The 21468-nt window shown below is 44.2% G+C and overlaps 1 protein-coding gene across 2 annotated transcripts in view; it reads left to right on the top strand.

The window, feature by feature from the left end:
* The first annotated feature begins 6941 nt into the window (after nt 1–6941).
* Arpc2 (actin related protein 2/3 complex subunit 2) overlaps nt 6942–21468 on the top strand; it is a 47485-nt gene continuing 32958 nt past the window's right edge. The window contains exons 1-4 of one of the 2 annotated variants that reach the window (XM_004662943.2): nt 6942–6974; nt 7190–7271; nt 17717–17751; nt 21352–21464. In XM_004662943.2, the coding sequence (XP_004663000.1) occupies nt 7198–7271; nt 17717–17751; nt 21352–21464 (222 nt within the window). In that variant the 5' untranslated portion in view covers nt 6942–6974; nt 7190–7197. Of the gene's footprint in view, nt 6975–7189; nt 7272–17564; nt 17622–17696; nt 17752–21351; nt 21465–21468 lie in introns of those variants that run through there. The other variant, XM_045147410.1, reaches the window with a different exon arrangement.

Genomic DNA, 21468 nt, shown 5'->3' with positions numbered 1-21468 from the left:
GTTGAGGCGTCTGCCTGCAAAACCAAAGGACCTCAGTTCAATTCCCCAGGACCCAGGTAAGCTAGATGTATAAGGTGGCACATGCGTCTGGAATTTGTCGGCAGTGGTTGGAGGCTCTGGCGCACCCACTCTCTCTCTCTCTCTCTCTCTCTCTCTCTTTCTCAAATAAATAAATAAATAATGTATTTAAGATTTAAAAAATTTTATTTGTGTGGGTATACCAGGAACATTTGCTGCCACATTGCATTGCATGCATGATACATGCATCAGGCTTTACATAAGTGCTGGGGATTCTTTAATGCCATCACCTCTTTTTTTTTTTTTTTTTTTTTTTCTTCTTCTTTTGGTTTTTCGAGGTAGAGTCTTGATATACCCCAAGCTGGCCTGGAATTCACTATGTAGTCTCAGGCTGGTCTCAAACTCCCAGCAATCCTCCTACCTCTGCCTCTGCCTCTCAGATGCTGGGATTAAAGGCATGCCATCTGATGCCACTGAGCCATCTCCCCAGCTCTTTTGGCAGGATTTGTATTTTTTTTCATTTTATTATTTTATTTTTTATATTTTATTTTATTTAACACAGTCTCCTGTATCCCAAGCTGTCCTTGAAATTCACACCCAATTTTTACCCTGCTGTGGATCAAACACAGGGCGTTCTGCATGCTAGGTAAGCACTCTGTCAACATGTCCCTAGGCCCCTCCTCTTTTAAAAAAGGGTTTATTTTCCTCAAATAACCAGGGCTGGCCTCCAACCCTATAGTGGAGGCTGGCCTTGAACTCCTGATTCTCTCACCTCTACCTCCCAAGTTCTGGGACTACAGGTATGTGCCACAAAGAGCAGCATCATGGGATTCTTCGTGAAATGAAAGACACTATTGAGGTAATGCTTGAGACGTTCAATGCTTTTCAGAGAATGCTGATTTAATACTATATAGCATGATGTCTAATAATCCAGCAAAACCAGATGCTACTATAATAATATACAATAAAGGTGGGCGTGGTGGTGCACCTTTAATCCCAGCACTTGGGAGACAGAGGTAGGAGGATCACCACGAGTTTGAGATCACCCTGAGACTATATAGTGAATTCCAGGTCAACCTGGGCTAGAGTGAGACCCTACTTCAAAAAAGTTTAAAATATATATTATAATAGTACAATAATAATAATTATTGTTAGTTTTGGTTATTCAAGGAAGAGTTTTGTTCTATCCCAGACTGACCTAGAATTCACTATGTATTTATTTTTGGGGTGAGATTAAAGGCACGTGCCATGATGCCCAGCTTTGCTTTTTTTTTTTTTTTTTTTTTTTTTGGAGATAAGGTCTCAGGTCTAGGCCAGGCTGACCTGAAAGTCACTATGTAATCTCAGGTGGCCTCAAACTCACGGCAATCCTCCTATCTCTGCCTCCCAAGTGTTAGGGTTAAAGGCGTGTACCACCACGCCTGGCAGTAAATATTATGAGCCAAGAAAGTGAAAAAAAAGTTTTCAGATATTATTTAGTTGAAAGAAGGAGAGAGGTGAGAGAGAAGAGAATGGGTACATCAGAGCATCTAGACAATGCAAATGAACTCCAGGCACATGTGCTACCTTGCATCTGGCTTTACTTGTTTACGGGGAATTAAACCCTGGTCTCTAGGCTTTGCAGGCAAGTGCCTTTACTTCTGAGTCATCTTTCCAGCCCTAGTTTTCAGTTTTTATATCATCTGTTTTACGTTTTTCAATTTTTTTAGCATTTTTAAAAAATTTTATCTGCATGTGTATATGTGCACACCCATGGAAACCAGAGTACTTGTCACTGCAAATGAATGCCCATCCAGCTTTTCATGGGTGCCTGAGGAACTGAACCTGGACTGGCAGGCTTTGCAAGTAAGCACCTTTAACCTCTAAGCCATCTCCCCAGCTGCTTTGACATTTTAAGTGTCAAGAACTTTCTACTTGACCAAAATCTAGAAAGTATTTGAGGCAGGGTCTCCTATTGTTTGCCCCTGAGAAGGCTAGACTGGTTTACAAGAGTCAGGATTCTCCTAAGTAGTCTTAGGGTGGCCTCAAGCTCACAGCAATCCTCCTAACTCTGCCTCCCAAGTGCTGAGATTAAAGGTGTGTGCCACACACCTGCCTTTGAATATGTTTTTGTTTGTTTGTTTGTTTGTTTTTACATACAGAGAGAGAAAGAGGCAGATAGGGAGAGAGAGAATGGGCACGTCAGGGCCTCCAGCCAGTACAAACGAACTCCAACCCCCGCCCCCCCGCTGCCCCCCGTGCATCTAGCTTATGTGGGTCTTGGGGAATCAAGCCTCAAACCGAGGTCCTTAGGCTTCACAGGCAAGCGCTTAACTGATAAGCCATCTCTCCAGCCCTGAATATTTTTAAACACAATTTAAAAAAAAAAAAAAAAGCAAGATCTGGGCATGGTGGCTGTTGAAGTTTGGTTCGCATTGCTGGTAGAAATCATCCAACCAAGAGCAGCTTCTGGGAAAAAGAGATTTACTTTGGCTTACAGGCTTGAGGGGAAGCTCCACGATGGCAGGGGAAAATGATGGCATGAGCAGAGGGTGGACATCACCCCCTGGCCAACATAAGGTGGACTACAGCAACAGGAGGGTATGCCAAACACTGGCAAGGGGAAACGCTTTAATACCCATAAGCCGGCCCCCAACAATACACTCCCTCCAGGAAACATTAATTCCCAAATCTCCATCAGCTGGGAACCTAGCATTCAGAACACCTAAGTTTATGGGAGACACCTGAATCAAACCACCACAGTGGCCCATGCCTTTAATCCCAGCACTCAGGAGGCAGAGGTAGGAGGATTGCCATGAGTTTAAGGCCACCCTGAGACTACACAGTGAATTTTAGGTCAGGCTGAGCTGGAGTGAGACCCTACCTAAGAAAAAAAAAAAGAAAGAAAGAAAAGAAAAGAAAAAAGAAAAGCAGGGCTGTGCTAGAGAGATGGCTTAGCAGTTAAGGCACTTCCTGTGAAGCCTAAGGACCCATGTTTAACTCTCCATATCCCATGTAACCACATGCACAAAGGTGAGGTAAGTGCAAGTTCGCACATGCCCACGAGGTGGCTCAAGCGTCTAGAGCATGATTGCAGCGGCTGAGGCCCTGACATGCCCATTCTCTCTCTCTTTAAAATAAAAATATATTAAAAAGGGGGGCCTAAAAATTAAACAAAAAAGAAAAAAAGGGGGGCCTGCAGAAATGTCATATAGTCTCTCTCATATGTGGATTCTACTTACAAATGTTCAGACTTGTGTGTGAGTTGGAGCAAAAATCAGTAGCAGAGGGCAGTAAGCTAGAAAAGGCCTATAAGGGAGGGAGGAGAGGAGTGGACTTAAGGGGATGGTATTACACATTTCTAAGTAGATGAACAGATTACTGGGGTTGGACTTGCCTCAGCAAGGTCAGGGAAAGATATTGAGTAAAAGAAGGGTGGGGGAGGGTTAATCAAAATTCAGGATTTAAATTGTGAATAAGCCATTTGATAACCTACTTTTTGGATAATGGCACACCCAGAAGCCATAGACGGCTACTAGAAAAATTTCAGTGCCAGAGATGGGATACCTTCCAGTGGGTAGTTAGCCAGGGAGGTTCCTGATGCCCCTAAAACACTACAGGCTTCTGCCAAGGCTCTTGGTTTCCCCCCAGGAATAGATGGTAAGACCCTATTGCTAAAGATTCCACATGCCTGGGCTGCAAGATCACAGAGAATTCAAACTAGGGCTGCCCTAAAACCTCCTCCCAATAGATCAGCTGACAGAAAGCTGGAAAAAGTATCACTGCATGTAGCTTTATGGGAGACAGAAGCACCAGCAGTGAAAATAGTGGACACTGGAAGCCTCAAGTTTGGCCATCCAGGCCATATGACCAAATGAGTGCAATACTGGCATGTCTGTTATGGGGAAAACCAACTGCTCTCTACTGGACTGGAGACCCACTCTGTGGGAAGGAATACATGCCTGGTACTGAAAAGCTAATCAAAAGCCTATGGTAGGGGAGGTCATGAGCCTTAGGAGTGTAACGCCTTCTCTTGTCTGGCTAAATGTATATATTATGCTTAACAAACTGCCCTGTAAGCATTTTATTTAGCGTTCATACATGTGTGTGTGTGTGTGTATACATTATATATACATATATACATATATGTGTGTGTGTATATATATATATATATATATATATATATATATATAATTATATATTTGTTTTTGTTTTTCAAGGTAGGGTTTCACTCTAGCCCAGGCCCAGGCTGACCTGGAATTCACTCTGTAGTCTCAGGGCGGCCTTGAACTCATGGCAATCCTCCTACCTCTGCCTCCCGAGTGCTGGGATTAAAGTCGTGCGCCACCACGCCCGGCCCATGCCCATATAATAATGCTACTCTCACATTTGTTAGAGAAGCTTCCCTTTTCAGATGGTGGTAACCAGTGGGATGAACCAAAAGGCACCATTGTGCTGAGAAGAAGTGATGGAGCACTTTTTAGTGCTGAAACATCTCTACCACACCTTCCAAGGCTCAGGGTCCATTGTGGGAAAGGTGGCAAAAAGAATGTAAGAGCCAAAGGAAGGGCAGCACTGCTTACAATGCAATTGTCCAGACAGAAATTGGCCTCAATATCCATGACCTCGCAGTGCCTAGCACTACCTTCACAAGAGCCTCATAATATGAGGAAAAGATGATGACATCAAATAAAAGAGCCTAGTGGAGAGAGGGAGGGGATATGATGGAGAATGGATTTGTAAAGGGGAAAGTGGGGGAGGGGAAGGAATTATCCTGGTTTATAGTCTGTAAGTATGGAAGCTGTCAATTTAAAAAAGTTTAAAAGGGCTGGAAAGATGGCTTAGCGGCTAAGCACTTGCCTGTGAAGCCTAAGGACCCCGGTTGGAGGGATTCCCCAGGACCCATGGAAGCCAGATTCACAAGGTGGCGCATACATCTGGAGTTCGTTTGCAGTAGTTGGAGGCCCTGACACACCCATTCTCTATCTACCTCTTTTTCTGTCTGTCACTCTCAAATAAATAAATAAATAAATAAATAAATAAATAAATAAATATAGCAGTGTAAGTAGCCTTTAAGAGTGGACTCTTGCCCCTCTGGGGTGACAAGTTACCCATCAGATACTTGTGGAAGCCTATGTGAAGGGGTTTGTGACTTCAACCATTTAGAGCTAGACAAAGATGGCCTCTAAAGCTCCTGAAAAAATAATTTAAGCAATCATTATCTTTCTACACTTTTGAACTGGACCCCAGTGACACTTTCTCCAGCCAAACAGCTGGAGGCCCAAGTTACAAACTTAATAGAACTCCTGAGTCTGTGGGGACACACAATCAAACCACCACAGTTATCTATGTCTAATACTATTGCTTCACTTGTATAAAGACCTTTAAAGTGTTTTCCTATTTATTTGCATTTGTATGTATGTGTATGTATGTGTATGTATGTACAGGCATGCCAAGGTCTCTTGTTGCAAATTCACACCACATCCATGTACTGCATCTGGCTTTATGTAGGTGCAAACTCAGGCCAGAAGACTTTGCAATCAAGCACGCTTAACCATTGAACCATCTCCCCAGGCCCCTGAAATGGGTGGTTTTTGAGGTCAATTAAAAGCAAGTAAGAAGGGATGGGGAGATGGCTTAGTAGTTAAGGTGCTTGCCTGTGAAGGCTAAGGATCCAGATTTGATTCCCCAGGACCCATGTAAACGAGATGCACAAGGTGGTGCATGCATCTGGAGTTTGTTTGCAGTGGCTGGAGGCCCTGCTGTGCCCATTCTCTCTCCCCCTTTATCTGCCTCTTTCTCTAAGTAAAAAATAAAATATTTTTTAAAAGCAAGTAAGAAAAGCATAGAGGTGCATACCTGTAAACTGAGTACTTGGGAGGCAGTGACAGAAGGATTAACATAAATTTAGGGCCAGCCAGGGCTACACAGTGAGACCCTGTCTCAAAAAAAAAAAAAAAATCAAACAACATTATAAATTTTTTTGCTGTTTTTCAAGATAGGGTCTTGCTCTAGCCCAGGCTGACTTGAAATTTAGTCTCAGGGTGGCCTCGAACTCATAGCGATCCTTCTAACCTCAGCCTCCCCAGTGCTGGGATTAAAGGCGTGTCCCACCATGCCCTGCTTAACTAAATTTAGTATACTGCCCCTGGAAGAGGGAAACTTTTTTTAAAAAAGGTACACGGGCAGAAGGTTCAGCTAGAGTACAGTAATAAATCCAGATTCTGTAAGCAGATGAGCATCCGAGGTACCGGAAGATGAGAGACTATCAGGTATCCAGTATCCAGGGAAGCTCGTCGAGGTTCCCAGTCATTCCTTCACTGCTCTGAGTGGGGTCACCGGAGTATTTATTGTTTCCCTCACCACACTTCAAGGCGGGCGCTGGTCTATTTCATTCAGCATTGCAATCCCAGCATAGAGCAGGAGTCCACTAAGTTATCTGTGCACAAAATGAAGGCATGCATGATGGTGTTGCTGGGTAGAGACACACACACACACACACAACGAGTGAGCTGGAAGCGAAGGCTTCCCCTAGGAGACGGGAAGGACGAGCTTCTTCCAACGGGTTCTCTGACATGACACTACCGGAAGGGTGGAGTCGGGTCTGTGGGACCAGCGGGAAGACGCAGCCGGACAGTGAGGCAAGCCTCAGGGAATGACAGGTGGGCGGAGGCCGGAGCAAGGGGAAATCTACGACAAAGTCGGAGCGGGGCTATGGCGCACGCGCAGAGCGTGTTTCCTCCCTCCCCCCCTCCCTTCCCAGAACGTGCGCTTGCGTGCGCGTGCACGCGAGGTCGAAGCGGAAATGGCGCCTCGGGGCCGCGCGTCCGGGCGGGCTGGAGAGCGGAAGTGGGTGTGAGAGCGGAAGTGGCCGGCTAGAGCCGGGGGCTGGGCGGGGACCGGGGCTTGTCGGTGAGGCGGCGGCGGCGGCGGCGGCGGCGGCGGCTCGGCAGGCGGGTGCAGGGTTCGGGGGCCAGGTCTGTCGGGTGGGTGGCCGTGCGCACAGCCCGTGCGCGCTGGGGCGGCGCGCGCGCGTCTGCCTCTTCTTCCCACCCCGCTCCCTCTCCCCTTCTCCCCTAACCTACCCCACCCAGCCCCCCTCCTCGAAGGGGCCGCGGGGCCGCTCCCTCCGTCCTTCCCTCTCTTGCCCACCCTCACCCGCCCTTGTTTCTCCTTCCCCTGCCCGGGGCAGCCGCCGCCATGATCCTGCTGGAGGTGAACAACCGCATCATCGAGGAGACGCTCGCGCTCAAGTTCGAGAACGCGGCCGCCGGGTGAGCGCGCGTCCCCGGCCCCGCGGGTGGGTGGCGTGGGCGGGGGGGGAAGGCCAGAGTTGACCGCAGCCGATCGTCCCCGGTGGTCGTCCAGTCCCTCCGCCCCGGAGCGGAGCGATTGGGGGTCGGGGGCGGGGCGGCGGTGGCGCCTGGCCGAGGTTGGGGGCTTCCCCGGCTGGGTGGACGTGGGAGGCGGCGGGGCGCGGTGGGGTGAGGGGCCGGGATGCGCGGGGAGAGCCGGGATGCGGAAGCGGAGAGTGGACGGTGGCGGGCGTGCCGAAGGGCAGCAGACCTGTGGGGCGTGCGGGACTCGCGCCCGAGAAGCACGCTGCCTGCCCTCCCGGGGTGAGAGGGGTACCACTACCCTCTCGGTTCCCCGTCGTGGTTTGCCACCCTTTGGGGAGGGGTTAGGTTGCCTGCAGTTTACAGGAATTCCCAGGGCGAGGTGAGGAGATGTATGCCCTCAGGTTCCCCACCCCCACCAGTCAAGAAGCAGACCAGACTGAAAGCCGACCCGGTCTTGAAGCCAGGAGAAAAAGAGAAAGAAAAAAAGAGATCACTTTATATACATATATGTTATAATATATGTATATATAATTTACTTATTTCAAGCAAAGCCAACAGCCCCTCCATCTACACCCTCGTTCTCTATCCTGAGGTTGTAGTGCTCTCTCTCCACCCACTAGCATTTTATCTGGCGGTATGTCTTAAATTTTTGTCTAAGACCCCTGTCTGTGATCATGCTGGCCAGGTTAGTTACCTGCTTCAGCCTCCAGCATCTGTGAAGTTCTAGATAACCTTTTTAAAGGTGGGCTTGGGTTATATTCCAAGGCAGCCTTCTCTGTCAGACACACAAAGACAACCTCCTCCTCCAAGACTACTTTGCCTTTCTAATATATTTAAAACATGAACAGGAGGAATTGGACTTTTGGTTCTAATTTATGACAGCCTGTGGTCACTCTTTTTGCCTCATTTCCTCATCTGTGAATCAAGATGGGACTTCACCTCTTGGCTTCACAGTTAGGAAATAAGTGCATGCGTTTTCAGGCAAGCGCCTTAACCGCTGAGCCGTCTCTCCAGCCCATTAGTGCAAACGTTTTCTACTGAGTTGGGAACTAGAAATTGAAAACTGCTTGCAGATCCGGAGAAGGAAGAGGCTGGCTGGAAGGGAAATCCTAAACCTTCGTAATGAACTTGTGGTTTGCAGACAATTTTTGTTTGTTTGTTTTTCAAGGAGGGTCTCACTCTAGCCCAGGCTGATCTGGAATTCACTGTGGAGTCTCAGGGTGGCCTCGAACTCACAGCAATCCTCCTACCTCTGCCTCCCGAGTGCTGGGATTAAAGACGTGCGCCAAGTTTTTTTTAAGTACTAATCCACCACTTAAATATATTGTGTGTCCTCAATCATTTGTAAGGTCACAGATAATATCTGCAAATCAAAACAGTACTTTTCTTGAAGTAGTGCAAGCAGGGAGCAGTATTGTTTCCTGCCAGAGGCTGCAGTTGATTGTATGTGCAGCTAACTTACTTCTTGTCTTCAGCTTCTTGCTAGCCTCCTTTGCATTTTAAGTATTCAAGTGACTCATCCCAGGGTCTTATCATAGGTGATGGGTGTGTTTCTGAGCAGCGTAGCACAAAGGAGGAAGTGGCAGTAACTTCTCCATCTTCACAACTGATCTTAATACATACATTCTCAAGTCCCAACTAGCAAAGTCCTGTAGGGTTGTAACTGATCTGCAAGATAAATGGCTGTGAGTTTGCAAGTAGAGACATGCCTTCTAATGTAGGAGTACCTTCACGCTTGTGTATTAATAACTTACGGGTCCAAAATGTGACACATGGTTCAGAACTTTATTTAGTTCCTTTTTCTTCTAGAAAACGCTTCTTAAAGAATGCTGGGCTTGGTAGCAAATGCCTGTAGTCCAAGCACATTCGAATGTAATCCCAGCACTTGGGAGGCTGAGGCATGAGGACCCAAAGATCCAGTTCCAAGTCTGCCTGGGCTTCCTAGAGAGTCCCCATTTCCAAAATTACAAAGAAAACCAAGGTATGATGGCCCATGCCTATAATCAGAACACTTGGAATGTGGAGGCAGGAGGTTCAGGAGCTCACCGCTAGCTTGGACTACATAGCTTTGAGGCCATAGTGGGCTACTGGAGCCTTGTCACTGTCCCCCTTCCAAAAAAAATTCAGATTAAGGTAGCTCTAAAACCTGGATGGCATAAATTGGAATTTTCAGGACTTTTTGTTTGTTTGTTTTTGTTTTTTTGAGTTAGGGTCTCACTGTAGCTCAGGCTGACATGGAATTCACTATGTAATCTCGGAGTGGCCTCGAACTCAACAGTGATCCTCCTATCTCTGTCTTCCAAATGCTGGGATTAAAGGTGTGCACCACCAACGCCTGGCAAGGATGTTTTGTTTTGTTCTGTTTTTAACCAGGACATTGTCACAGAATTGAATATTTGGGTTCTAGTAAGCTTTGTCCTTTATTCTAGCCCATTTCTCCTTTGAGATGTGTCTTTCAAAAAACGGGCTTAAAACATTCTGCCAAAAGTTATTTTGAAAAGAGAATGTGATATCATGCCTTGTAGCTTGACTTTTCCTGATATTGCAAATGTAGACCTCAGTAAAAACCTGCATCTGCCAGGTGTGGTGACACATTCCTATCATCCCAGCACTCAGGAGTCAGAGGCAGAAAGATTGTTGCAAGCTCAAGCCAGCCAGGGCTAGACCCTGTCTCAAAAAGGACAAAAAAAAAAAAAAGGATGCTGTAGGCAAGTGTGAGTTTCTAGGCATACCTGTAAGGTGAGGCAGCAGTGAGGCAATTAAATGTTTATCAAGGCACATGCCTACACCAGAACTTTCAGCAAGGATGTGCTCATCACAAGCACGTGTGGGATTTTATCTCACTCAGTACCAGGCAGCAGTGATGAAAAAGAGGGCTCTTTTGAGAGCACCTGTTTGCAGAGTTAGGGAGGAGCCAAAGGATAAGCTGTGCTCTGTGAAGATGGAGAAAGAACTTAAATGGAATAGATTAGAGGAGAAATGGGGGAAGTTTGAAAGGCCTTTGTCAGTGCCTCAACCTGCTGGGAGAGGTCAGCGCCACCCTGTTTTTTATGCTTCTCAGAATAAATTGGGCAAATCACAGTTCATTTTAGCCTTCTCCAGAGTGCATCTTGCAGTTTTGTAACTCCAGTACTATAGCCACTCTCTACATATGCTGGGTTACATTTAATTCAAAAACTGAAGTAAAATTAAAATTGAGCTCCTTATTTGCACTAACTCCATTTCAGCTCAGTTGCTGCATGCGGATAGTGGCTGCTGTATTTGAACAGTACACTTGTAGAATATGTCCATTGTTACAGAAGCTTCTATTGGACAGCACTAAAAATGATAGCAAGAGGTAGTTTTATTTTCTGCATTTGCCTTCCGTGTGTGTGTGTGTGTGTGTGTGTGTGTGTGAGAGAGAGAGAGAGAGAGAGAGAGAGAGAGAGAAAACAAACTCAGGGCTTTGCACATGATAGCCAAAGTACTCTACCAATGAGTTCCATCCCCATTCCTCACAAGATACTCCCTTTCTTTTCTAGGCAGGGTCTCGCTCTAGTCCGGGCTGACCTGGAAGTCACTTAGCTCCGGGCTGTCCTCTTACCTCAGCTTCCTCAGTGCAGGGACTATAGGTGCATGTCACCTCCTCATGGTCTGTCCTGAAAGGTGGTTCTGAAATGTGTCCTTCTGTTCAGTTGCTTTTGAGAGTTTTTTAAAATATATTTTTATATATTTTTATATTTATTTAAGGGAGAAAGAGACAGATAGAGAATAAGTGTACCAAGGAATCTAGCCACTGCAAACGAACTCCAGACACATGTGCCACTTTGTGCGTCTGGCTTATGTGCGTACTGGGGAATAGAACTTGGGTCCTTAGGCTTTACTGGGAAGTGCCTAAACTGCTAAGCCCTTTAATTTTTTTAACATATGGTTGTGTGTGTGTTCAAATATATACTGGGACATGTAGAAGCCAGAGCACAACCTTGAGTGTTGTTCCTCAGCACCACCATTCACCTGTGGATTTTTCTTGTTTTGTTTTCACTCGAGCACAGGCTGACCTGGAATTCACTGTGTAGGCTCAGCTTTGAACTCATCATGACCCTCTTACCTCTGCCTCCTGAGTGCTGGCTGGGACTAAAGGCATGCACCACCATGCCTGGCTCCCATTCGCCTGTTTTTTGAGATAGGGTTTTTCATTGTTCTGAAGTTTACCAATTAGCCAGCAAACTCCAGGAATCCACCTAACTTGAATGCCTTCCCAGGGCAGGTTTATGCTGCCATATCCTGTCCTGTACTTGGGGTTGAACTCAGGTCCTCATGTTTGTAAGGCAGTTGACTATCTTCCCAACTCCAAGGTTGACTTTTTTTTTCATGATTCTTTGGATCATTTTATTTTGTTTTTGTTTGTTTGTTTTTTTGAAGTAGGGTCTCACTCTGGCCCAGGCTGACCTAGAATTAACTATGTAGTCTCAGGGTGGCCTTCAGCTCACAACGATCCTCCTACCTCTGCCTCCCAAGTGCTGGGATTAAAGGCGTGCGCCACCACTCCCTGCTTAAAAATATTTTATTTTAATTTATTTATTGGACAGAGAAAGGAGGAGAGAGAGAGGGTGCTAATGGGTGCACCAGGGCCTCCAGCCACTGCAAACAGACTAACTCCAGGCATGTGCACCATCTTGTGCATCTGGCTAACATGGGTCCTTTGGCTTTACAGGCAAATGCCTTAACTGCTAAGCCATCCCTCCAGCCCTTTTCTGGATTATTTATTTATTTATTTATTTATTTTGCCTATGACAGCCTACTAAAGGTATAAATGTCCATCTGGGTAAAACAGTTCTGTTATCTAAACTGTTTTAAGCATACATTTGGATACAGTATCGTTTTAATTTGAAGGCAGTTCTAGCAAAGCTTAAGATAAATTACAAATTGCTTCTCACTTTGTCCTACCACACTCCCAGGAAGTGGCTTATTGGAATTATTTGTGTACCTATCCTCTCAAAGGGATACTTACTAGTAAACTGTCTTCCTGACAGCCTCAAACACTAAGAGACTGTGACTCATTCAGCATTGTAAAAGATGTCCTGCATAGGTCTTAGCAACAGCATTGCCTTTCCATTTAGGAACTTTTGCCCAGATCCACAGAGCAGAAGGGTTCTGGCAAATGAATGGAAGAATTCTTTTGTTTCTATATACACACCAAGAACCTTTTCAGCCCAGAAGCAAGGCTTGTCATCTTAGCTGGAGTGAGCAGTTCAGAACCAAGAAAATGCTGTCACATGCGAATTGCTGTTGATTTTAAGCGCCTGCTGGCACCTTACCACAGCTTGTGCATATTGTAGGGAGCTGTGGTTTTTGAGGGGGAGAAGAGCTCAGTAAGCAAGCAGCGCCGGTTGGGGTGGGCGAGGACTGTGGGAGGAGAAATTTGAGAAAGGAATAAATTAAATCTTGCTGAAACCTTGTTCTCATTCCCCAGTACACTGCATATGTCCTCAGGGAGACAGACTGGTTTGAAGGGATTCCGAATTAGGACATTATTTAAGCATATAGAAGTGGAATGTAGTGTCTGACTGCGAAGATCTAGTTGGTCTTTTTACAGGGTATTCTAGCTTACATACTGCTGCCTGTTCACTGGCCTCTTTTTACAATGGCTTTGGGCATGAAGTCCCAAGGGGTGCACGTGACCACACGGATACCTGGAGAGCTAAGTCTGTAATTTCAGTCATTTTTGTTTCTGTGATATCTTTCATGTATATGTAGTCAGCTCAGTAAATATTTTCTTGAAGGAGTCAGATAGACTGATACTTTATTTCTTTTGGTTTTTCAGTTTTCCATGGTAGGGTCTCTTTATAGCCCAGGGCTAACCTGGAATTCACTATGTAGTCTCAGGCTGGAGTTGAACAATTCTCAACGGTCCTCCTACCTCTGCCCCCCAAGTGCTGGGATTAAAGATGTGCACCACCACACCCAGCTCATATTTTCTTTCTTTGGAACTACTTTTTGGGTTTTGTTCATACTGTAGTCCAGGTTGGCCTGGTACTCACTGTGATCCTCCTGCTTCAACCTCATGAATGTCTAGTTACTTGTCAATTTTTTAAGAAATATTTTATTTATTATTTGAGAAAAAGTAAGTGTGGACACCAGGGCTTCCTGCCTCTGCAAACAAAACTCCAGATTCACACACCACTTTGTGCATGTGGCTTTACATGGCTACTAAGGAATTGAACCCAAGCCATCCTTTTTTGCATGCAAATGTTGTAGCCACTGAGCATTCTCTCTAGCTCCTTGTCACTTTTCTGATAGCATGTGAGTCAGCTTTTACAGTTCTTTATTTTCCATCTTTTGGGTAATGGCTTTGCAGAAAAAAACCACTTCTTACCTAATAGGATCTGCTTTGAGGGTTTGTTTACTCAGAAGAAATGATTGGACCCTGTACAGGTTTAGAGAATAGTCAGAGACTAAACTTTAGACTGATCAGAACTCAAAACTTTCTCTAATTCAGAACATAGAAGGAAAACCAGAAGAGGGACACAGTTACCCCAGTGGAAAATTGGATCCTGGAATGCATTCAGAAGTTAAAACTCCAAAGTTGGGCCTGGAGAGATGGTTTAGTGGCTAAGGCATTTGCCTGTGAAGCTTAAGAGCCCAGGTTCGATTCCCCAGTACCACATAAGGTAGATGCACAAAGGGGTGCATGCACCTGGAGTTCATTTTCAGTGGCTAGAGGCCCTGGCATACCTGTTCTACGGCCTCTCTCTCAACTTTTTTAAATAGTAAAAAAAAACTCCAAAGTTCTAATGAAAAAGGGGGATTAGATAATAAAGTTGTCAAAAGTTCTTTATTGACTGTTGTTGGTCCAGTTTTCTTAAAGTATAGTTGTTGTTGTTTTTTTCCTACGTAGAGTTTTGCTCTAGCCCAGGCTGACCTGGAATTTACTATGTAGTCTCATGGATAGCCTTGAAGTCATGGTGATCCTCTTACCTTTGCCTCCCAAGTGCTGGGATTAAAGGCATGTGTCACCATACCTGGCTAGAAGAAAATATTTTCTAAAGGATTTTAAGAATATCACTTGGGCTGGAGAGATGGCTTAGCAGTTAAGGTACTTGCCTGCAAAGCCTAAGGACCCAGGCTCCATTCCCCAGGACCCATGTAAGCCAAATGCACATAGGTGGTGCATGTGTCTGGAGTTTGTTTGCAGTGGCTAGAGGCCCTGGTGCGCCCATTCTCATTCTCTCACATAAGTAAATTTTAAAAAGTTATTTAACAAGCATGAAAACTCATCCTGTAATCCCAGCATTTGGAAAGCTGAGGCAAGAGGATCACTGTGCATTGGAGGTTTGCCGGGGCTACTAAATGAGAGCCTGTCTCAAAAACAAAAACAAAAACCACTCTGGAAGCCCACCTGACTGAATTGAGTATGTTTTAGAGCCTTAGGTTGTTGAGTCAGTAATCCTAAGGGACCATCCAGCTGACTAGTTCCCAGATTCCAGTCATCGCAACAGTCCAATGCTAATAGGAATTCTGTTTCTACTTAAAACTACCAGTGAATAATTCCTGGTCCTGGGAACTGCTATAGTCCCAGAAGCTCTCTTCAAAATCTGATCTCTTAACTCCACCAAGAAGAAAAACCTAGGCTAGGCATGATGGTTTACATTTATGATCACAGCTCTAAGAAATCTGGGGTAGGAGGACTGCCATGGTTTTTGAGGCCATCTACCTAATTCATTGATCATTTTCTGTGCTATTCTATGTGTTTGAACACAGCTTCATTTAACTTCACAATGTGCCTATGTGGTATAGTAGAGTCCATTTAGTGTTGAGAAAACTCAGTGTGTTGGGAATTGAAAAACAGGGGCATGGGGAATCTGTAGACTACTTAGTACTAAGGATCAGGCATGGTGGCTCACACCTATAATCTCAGCAGAAGTGAGGCTGAAGAGGATCACTGTGAGTTCTAGGCCTACCTGGGCTAGAAAAAGAGAGTAGACTGGGCTTTTGTCATTGTGATTCTTGACATTTTTCATATAGCACAAAGAGAAGACAGTCATAATTGTATTACACATTTGGGTAAGATTCTGCCACTCATTGTTCAGTGGGCTCTGGGGATCATTACCTCATCATATCTGTAATTTAGTCATGGGACACTGACTGGGAAACTAAGATAGATAGATAGATAATCTCAATTAGGCTTCATGACAGTTTGGTGAGATAATGTTTTTTCCCCCATTTCGCTCAACCCTGAAGAACTTGATTTTTCTCTAAACTCATCCCTTGCACCCAAAATTTTAGCAGGTAGTGTCACAGTCTTACTTAACTGTAACTCTGTTGCCATAATTTTAAACCATAAAAATACAGTAAAAAACTGGGTCTAGCTGGGCATGGTGGAACATACCTTTAACCCCAGCACTTGGGGAGGCAGAGGTAAGAGGATCACTGTGACGTCAAGGCCAGCCTGAAACTGCCTAGTGAATTCCATAATTCGATAATTGCGTGTGGCGGCATATGTATTAATCTAAATTTAATAGGAGGTAGAGGCTTGGAGGATCAGGAGTTCAAAGCCACTTTGGACTACAAGAGACTCTAAAACAAACCAGTTAAATAAATAAGATTAAGAAATGATGACTTTAGCCTCTGTGTGTGCACCATGCCTGGTCCCCTTAGTAAATTTTTGATCGGTGTTTGGAGTACTTTATACCTAGAGAAATTCAGATCTTCGAATTCATGAGATATTTTTATAATCATGGAAGTTGTTAATAAAAAAAAACTTTTGAAACAAAAAGAATATTGTTTAGCTTCTTCATCAGCTTTTTTTTTTTTTTTTCCTCAAGGCAGGGTCTCTCTCTAGCACAAGCTTACCTGGGGATTCACTGTGTAGGCCCAGTCTGGCCTTGAACTTAAGCAGTATTTCTACCTCTGCCTCCTGAGTGTTGTCATTAGAGTTGTGTTCCACCATGCCCTGCTCTTTGTCAGTTCTTTTTCTAAATATTTGTTTACTTATTGGGGGGGGGGTCAGATAAAGAGAGTGAATAGGCACACAGGGCCTCCAGCCACTGCAAATGAACTCCAGACACATGCACCACCAGTGCATCGTGGCTTACATGGGTACCAGGCAATCAAACCTGGGTCCTTAGGCTTTGCAGGCAAATACCTTAATCACTACACCATCTCTCCAGACCATTCATCAGCTTTTTAACAGTCATAAACTATGTTAAATATTTCTCAGGAAACCTGGAGGACAGCTCAGTTTTTGTTTTCCAGGTGAGAGAGTACATTAAAGAAAAGTACTCATAGGTCTTGAGCAAGGTGTACTAAAATGTGGAAATGGATACATCTTGCTCAGTACATAAACCAAAGTAGAGTCGTTAGAGTTGTAGCTAGTTCTCTGCTAAAGCTTGGCTTTGGAAAGGATGGAAAGATGTGAAGCAACTTTTTCTTGGAGCTCAATTGACTATCATATCATGTAACTGTTGTCTTCTAGAAAGGTATTTTGTTTTGTGGTTTTTATTACAGCAGTTCTGCAAGTAAGTACCTTTGACCACTGAACCATCTCCCCTGCCCAGTTATAGCAGTTCTGTGAGATCATTTGTGTTCTCCCACTTTATAAGTGAGAAAATTAAAAAGCATGGGTTTTATCCCAAAACAGAAACTAATGAAGAAGATAAAGTTGGAAAACAAGTGTCTTCACTGTTCTCCTCAGTGATTGCAATGTTATTTTGTGCCAAACTTTACGCAGAGCTGGAATAACAAAACTAAGAACGAGTGAGGGCTTGAAGAGCAGTGGGTGCTTTGACAGTGTAAAGAAGAAGGGAAGATGTACCAGAGGACTTGCAGATGGTCTTTGGAATGAAACAGAACTTGGTGTTTTGTTTTATGGCCCCAGATTATCCTTTCACATTAAGCGGTTACAACCATCCTACATTACACTTAGTCATTTTCCTGCCATTTATATTCCTCTCATCAGCACTGTCCTATGGGAGAGGCATTAACCAGAAGGTGGTGTTTTGTGGTTCACATGTACAGATGTGTGCTTGTCATGTTCTCAGGGAATTCAGAATTGAAACTGAGCACCAGCCATGACAGGAGATTGAGCAGCAAGTGGAAAAACAAAGGCTGTAGCTGTCCTTGGTCTCATCTTCATCTTAAACAAGTCCAAAGGTTCAAGCCTGTAAGAGAATGAATAAGCCTAACAGTTAACCAGAATGTTCCAACCTTCAGTAAAGTTTAGGGGCCTTCCAAGTAGAGCCAAGTAGCAGTTCATAGCTGGGTATGGTGGCATACACCTTTAATCCCAGTACTTGGAATGCTGAGGTAGGAGGACTGCTATAAGACACTGCATAAAAATTTTTTTTCTAAAAGGTAGCAGTATAATTATCTTCACTAAAGGCCTTCTTGTTGTTTTACAGAAATAAACCAGAAGCAGTAGAAGTAACATTTGCAGGTAAGTGTCTATCTCAGCCCTATTAAAAGAGGATATAATGTTAAAAGTGGAAAATGGGCCTGGCATGGTGGCACATGCCTTTAATCTCAGCACTAGGGAGGCAGAGGTAGAAGGATTGCTGTGAGTTTGTGGCCACCCTGAGACTACATAGTGAATTCCAAGTCAGCCTGGGCTAGAGTGAGGCCCTACCTTGAAAAACAACAAAAAAAGAGAAATACTAGTTTTTCAGGTCTTTTAAAGGACTTAAGTGGTATTTTATGTATTTAATCCATTGCTAACTGACTTTGAAGTAAGGAAACGCTACTCATGTTTTAGAAGTCTGGGTTTCATGTTGTTATATAAAGAAAAACAGTCTTTACTTTGCAAGTCCTAATACTCTACTAGCCATCACTTGAGTTTGCCTAGCACTAGAGGTGGGAACAGGAACATGCTGACACCTGTTTGTCAAGTCAAAGAAATGGCTGCTTTCTGTTTCTGTAAACAATTGACTGTGGATACAGCCTAACATCTCTGTGAACTCGGATTTTACACACGCTAGAAAATGGAAGCTTTTGAATGGATGATCTTGGAATACTTCAGTAGCCATCTGCATCTCCAAGGGCAGGCACCATCCCTGTCCCTCCTGATCACTAGTTCTCATGATTGTCAAGCCAGTTTGTGTAATGGCCCACAGCAACTACCTCCATTAACATAGACTGGATCAATTTATTTTGTAGTGCAAGAATAGAGGACCTAAACAGAGACACCTAGAGAGTAGAAGAGACTTAAAAGATCCTAATTCAAGCTGAGCATTTAATCCCAGCACTTGGGAGGCAGAGGTAGGAGGATCACTGTGAGTTCAAGGCCACCCTCAGACTATATAGTGAATTACATGTCACATCGATTGTGGTTATATTCGTTGAAAATCACCTTTATCTGGCTGAAGAGATGGTTTAGCAGTTAAAACACTTGTTTGCAAAGCCAAATGACCCGGGTTCTATTCTCCAAGACCCACTTAATCCAGATACACAAGGTGGCGCATGAGGCTGCAGGGTCTGGCAAGCCCATTCTGTCTGTCTGTCTGTCTCTCTCTCTGTCTCTGTCTCTGTCTCTCTCTCTCTCTCTCTCTCTCTCAAATTAGTTAAAAATCACCTTTATCTCCCAGAGATACAGTATGTTGTATAAATGAGTCAAATGGCATGATGTCTGGGATTTGCTTCAAAATAGTTGTGGGGGGAAAGGGATAAATGAAATAAGAATGGCCACATTGTTGAAGTTGTGTCATGGGAATAGGTGTTTGCTTACTCTCATCCTACTTTGAAATGTTGGAAATGTATTGCAATAAAACTTTTCTTTAAATTCTTTCAGCACCAAACTGTGGTAGAGGTTACAAAAATAGCTTTGTAATATTAACAAAGACCAAAGAGAGGTTCTTTTCCAGTGCATTTGCTACCTTCCCATATGAATTTCATTTATTTTATTGTATTTATTTTTAGTTTTTCAATGTTGGGTCTCTCTCTAGCCCAAGCCGACCTGGAATTCACTATGTACTCTCAGGGTGGGCCTCAAATTCACTGCGATCCTCCTGGCTCTGCCTTCTGAGTGCCTTCTGGGATTAAAGGCATGTGCCACCACACCTGGCTTATTAAAAAGAAAAATTTATGCAAGCCCAACAGACTGGTCTTTATTTTTTTAGTGAGAGCAAGAGAATTGGTGTACCACTGTAATTGAACTCCAGGTGCGTGGTGCGCACGCCACTTTGTGCACATGTAACACCTTGTGTATGCTATGCACCTGGCGTAAGTGGGATCTGGGAGTTGAATGTGGGTCTTTAGGCTTCACAGGCAAGCACCTTAACTGTTAAGCCATCTCTCCAGCCCTAAATAAATAAATATACATACATATGTGTGTATGTATGTGTGTGTGTATATATATATATACACATATATATAATATTTTATTTTTATTTATTTATTTATTTGAGAGAGAAAGAGGGAGAGAGAAAGAGTAGGCACACCAGGGCATCCAACCACTGCAGATGAACTGGCAGATTAATGTGCCACCTTGTACATCTGGCTTACATGGGTCCTGGGAAATCAAACCTGGATCCTTTGGCTTTGCAGACAAGTGCCTTAACTACTAAGCATCTCTGCAAACCCCCCCCCAATATATTTTTAAATATTTAATTATTTGCAAGCAGAGAGCAAGCTTATGCAGTCACACTAGGGCCTCTCACCATTAGCGATAAACTCCAGATTCATGTTCCACTTTGTGCATCTGTCTTTACATAGGTTCTGGGGAATTGAACTTGGGACATCAAGCTTTGCAGTCAAGCACCTTTAACTACTGACCCATCTCTCCAGTCCCAGTGTTTTTTATGCATTTGAGAGGGAGAGAATGAATGGGCACACCAGAGTCTCTTGCCACTACTGCAAATAAATTCCAGACCCATGCCCCTTTTGTATATCTGACTTTATGTGGATGCTGGGGAATGAACCCAGGCTGAAGGGCTTTGCAAGCTAGCACCATTAGCCACTGAGCCAGCTCCAAGTAAACTTTAGATAATTTTACTTATATGCTGTCTTTTTTTTTTTAACACAAGCCCAACAGACTGGTCTTTTTTAAATATGCTGTCTTAAAAAAAAAAAACTAATAAAAAAATTTTTTAACTGGGGCTGGAAAAAAAAAATTGGGCCTGGAGGGATAGCTTAGCAGTTAAGGCATTTGCCTGCAAAGCCAAAGGACCCAGGTTCAATTCCTCAGGACCCACATTAGCCAGATGCCCAAGGTAGCACACATGTCTGGAGTTCTTTTGCAGTGGCTAGAGGCCCTGGCGCCATTCTCTCTCTCTCCCTCTCTCTTCTCCCTCTCTCTCTCTCTCTCTCTCTCTCTCTCTCTCTCTCCTCTTTCTCTCCCCCTCTCTCTGTCAAATAAATAAAAATAAACGTATTAAAAAATAAAACTATTTAAAATACACACATACTTTTTTTTGGCCAGGCGTGGTGGCACATGCCTTTTAATCCCAGCATGTGGGAGGCAGAGGTAGGAGGATCACCGTGAGTTCGAGGCCACCCTGAGACTACATAGTGAATTTCAGGTCAGCCTGAGCTAGAGCAAGACCCTACCTTGAAAAAAAAAAAAAAATTATTGAGCCAGGTGTGGTGGCGCACGCCTTTAATCCCAGCACTTGAGAAGCAAAGGTAGGAGGATCGCCGTGAGTTTGAGGCCATCCTGAGACTCCGTAGTGAATTCCAGGTCAGCCTGGGCTACAGTGAGACCCCACCTCAAAAAACCAAAACAAAAGGGAAAAAATTATTATTATTTTTTAGTTAGTTTGTGAGAGAATGAGTGTGTATGGGCACACCAGGGCCTACTGCTACTGCAAACTTAACTCCAGACTCATGTGCCACTTTGTGCATCTAGCTTTACGTGGGTGCTGGAGAATTGAACTATAGGCTACCAGGCTTTACAAGCAAACACCTTTAGCCTCTGAGCCATCTCCCCAACTCCTTTCTGTGCTGTCTTATCAGAGGTCTTCCTTACAGCCTCTGGTCTAAGGTAGATGCTTAGGGAGATTATTTCCTAATTCAGGGTAAGCAGTCTTTCTTGCTTTCCTCACAGATTTTGATGGGGTCCTCTATCATATTTCAAATCCTAATGGAGACAAAACAAAAGTGATGGTCAGTATTTCTTTGAAATTCTACAAGGAACTTCAGGCACATGGTGCTGATGAGGTAA

Source organism: Jaculus jaculus, chromosome 4 (genome assembly GCF_020740685.1).
Source record: "Jaculus jaculus isolate mJacJac1 chromosome 4, mJacJac1.mat.Y.cur, whole genome shotgun sequence".
Taxonomy (NCBI): domain Eukaryota; kingdom Metazoa; phylum Chordata; class Mammalia; order Rodentia; family Dipodidae; genus Jaculus; species Jaculus jaculus.
This window is presented reverse-complemented; position numbering and strand designations above follow the sequence as displayed.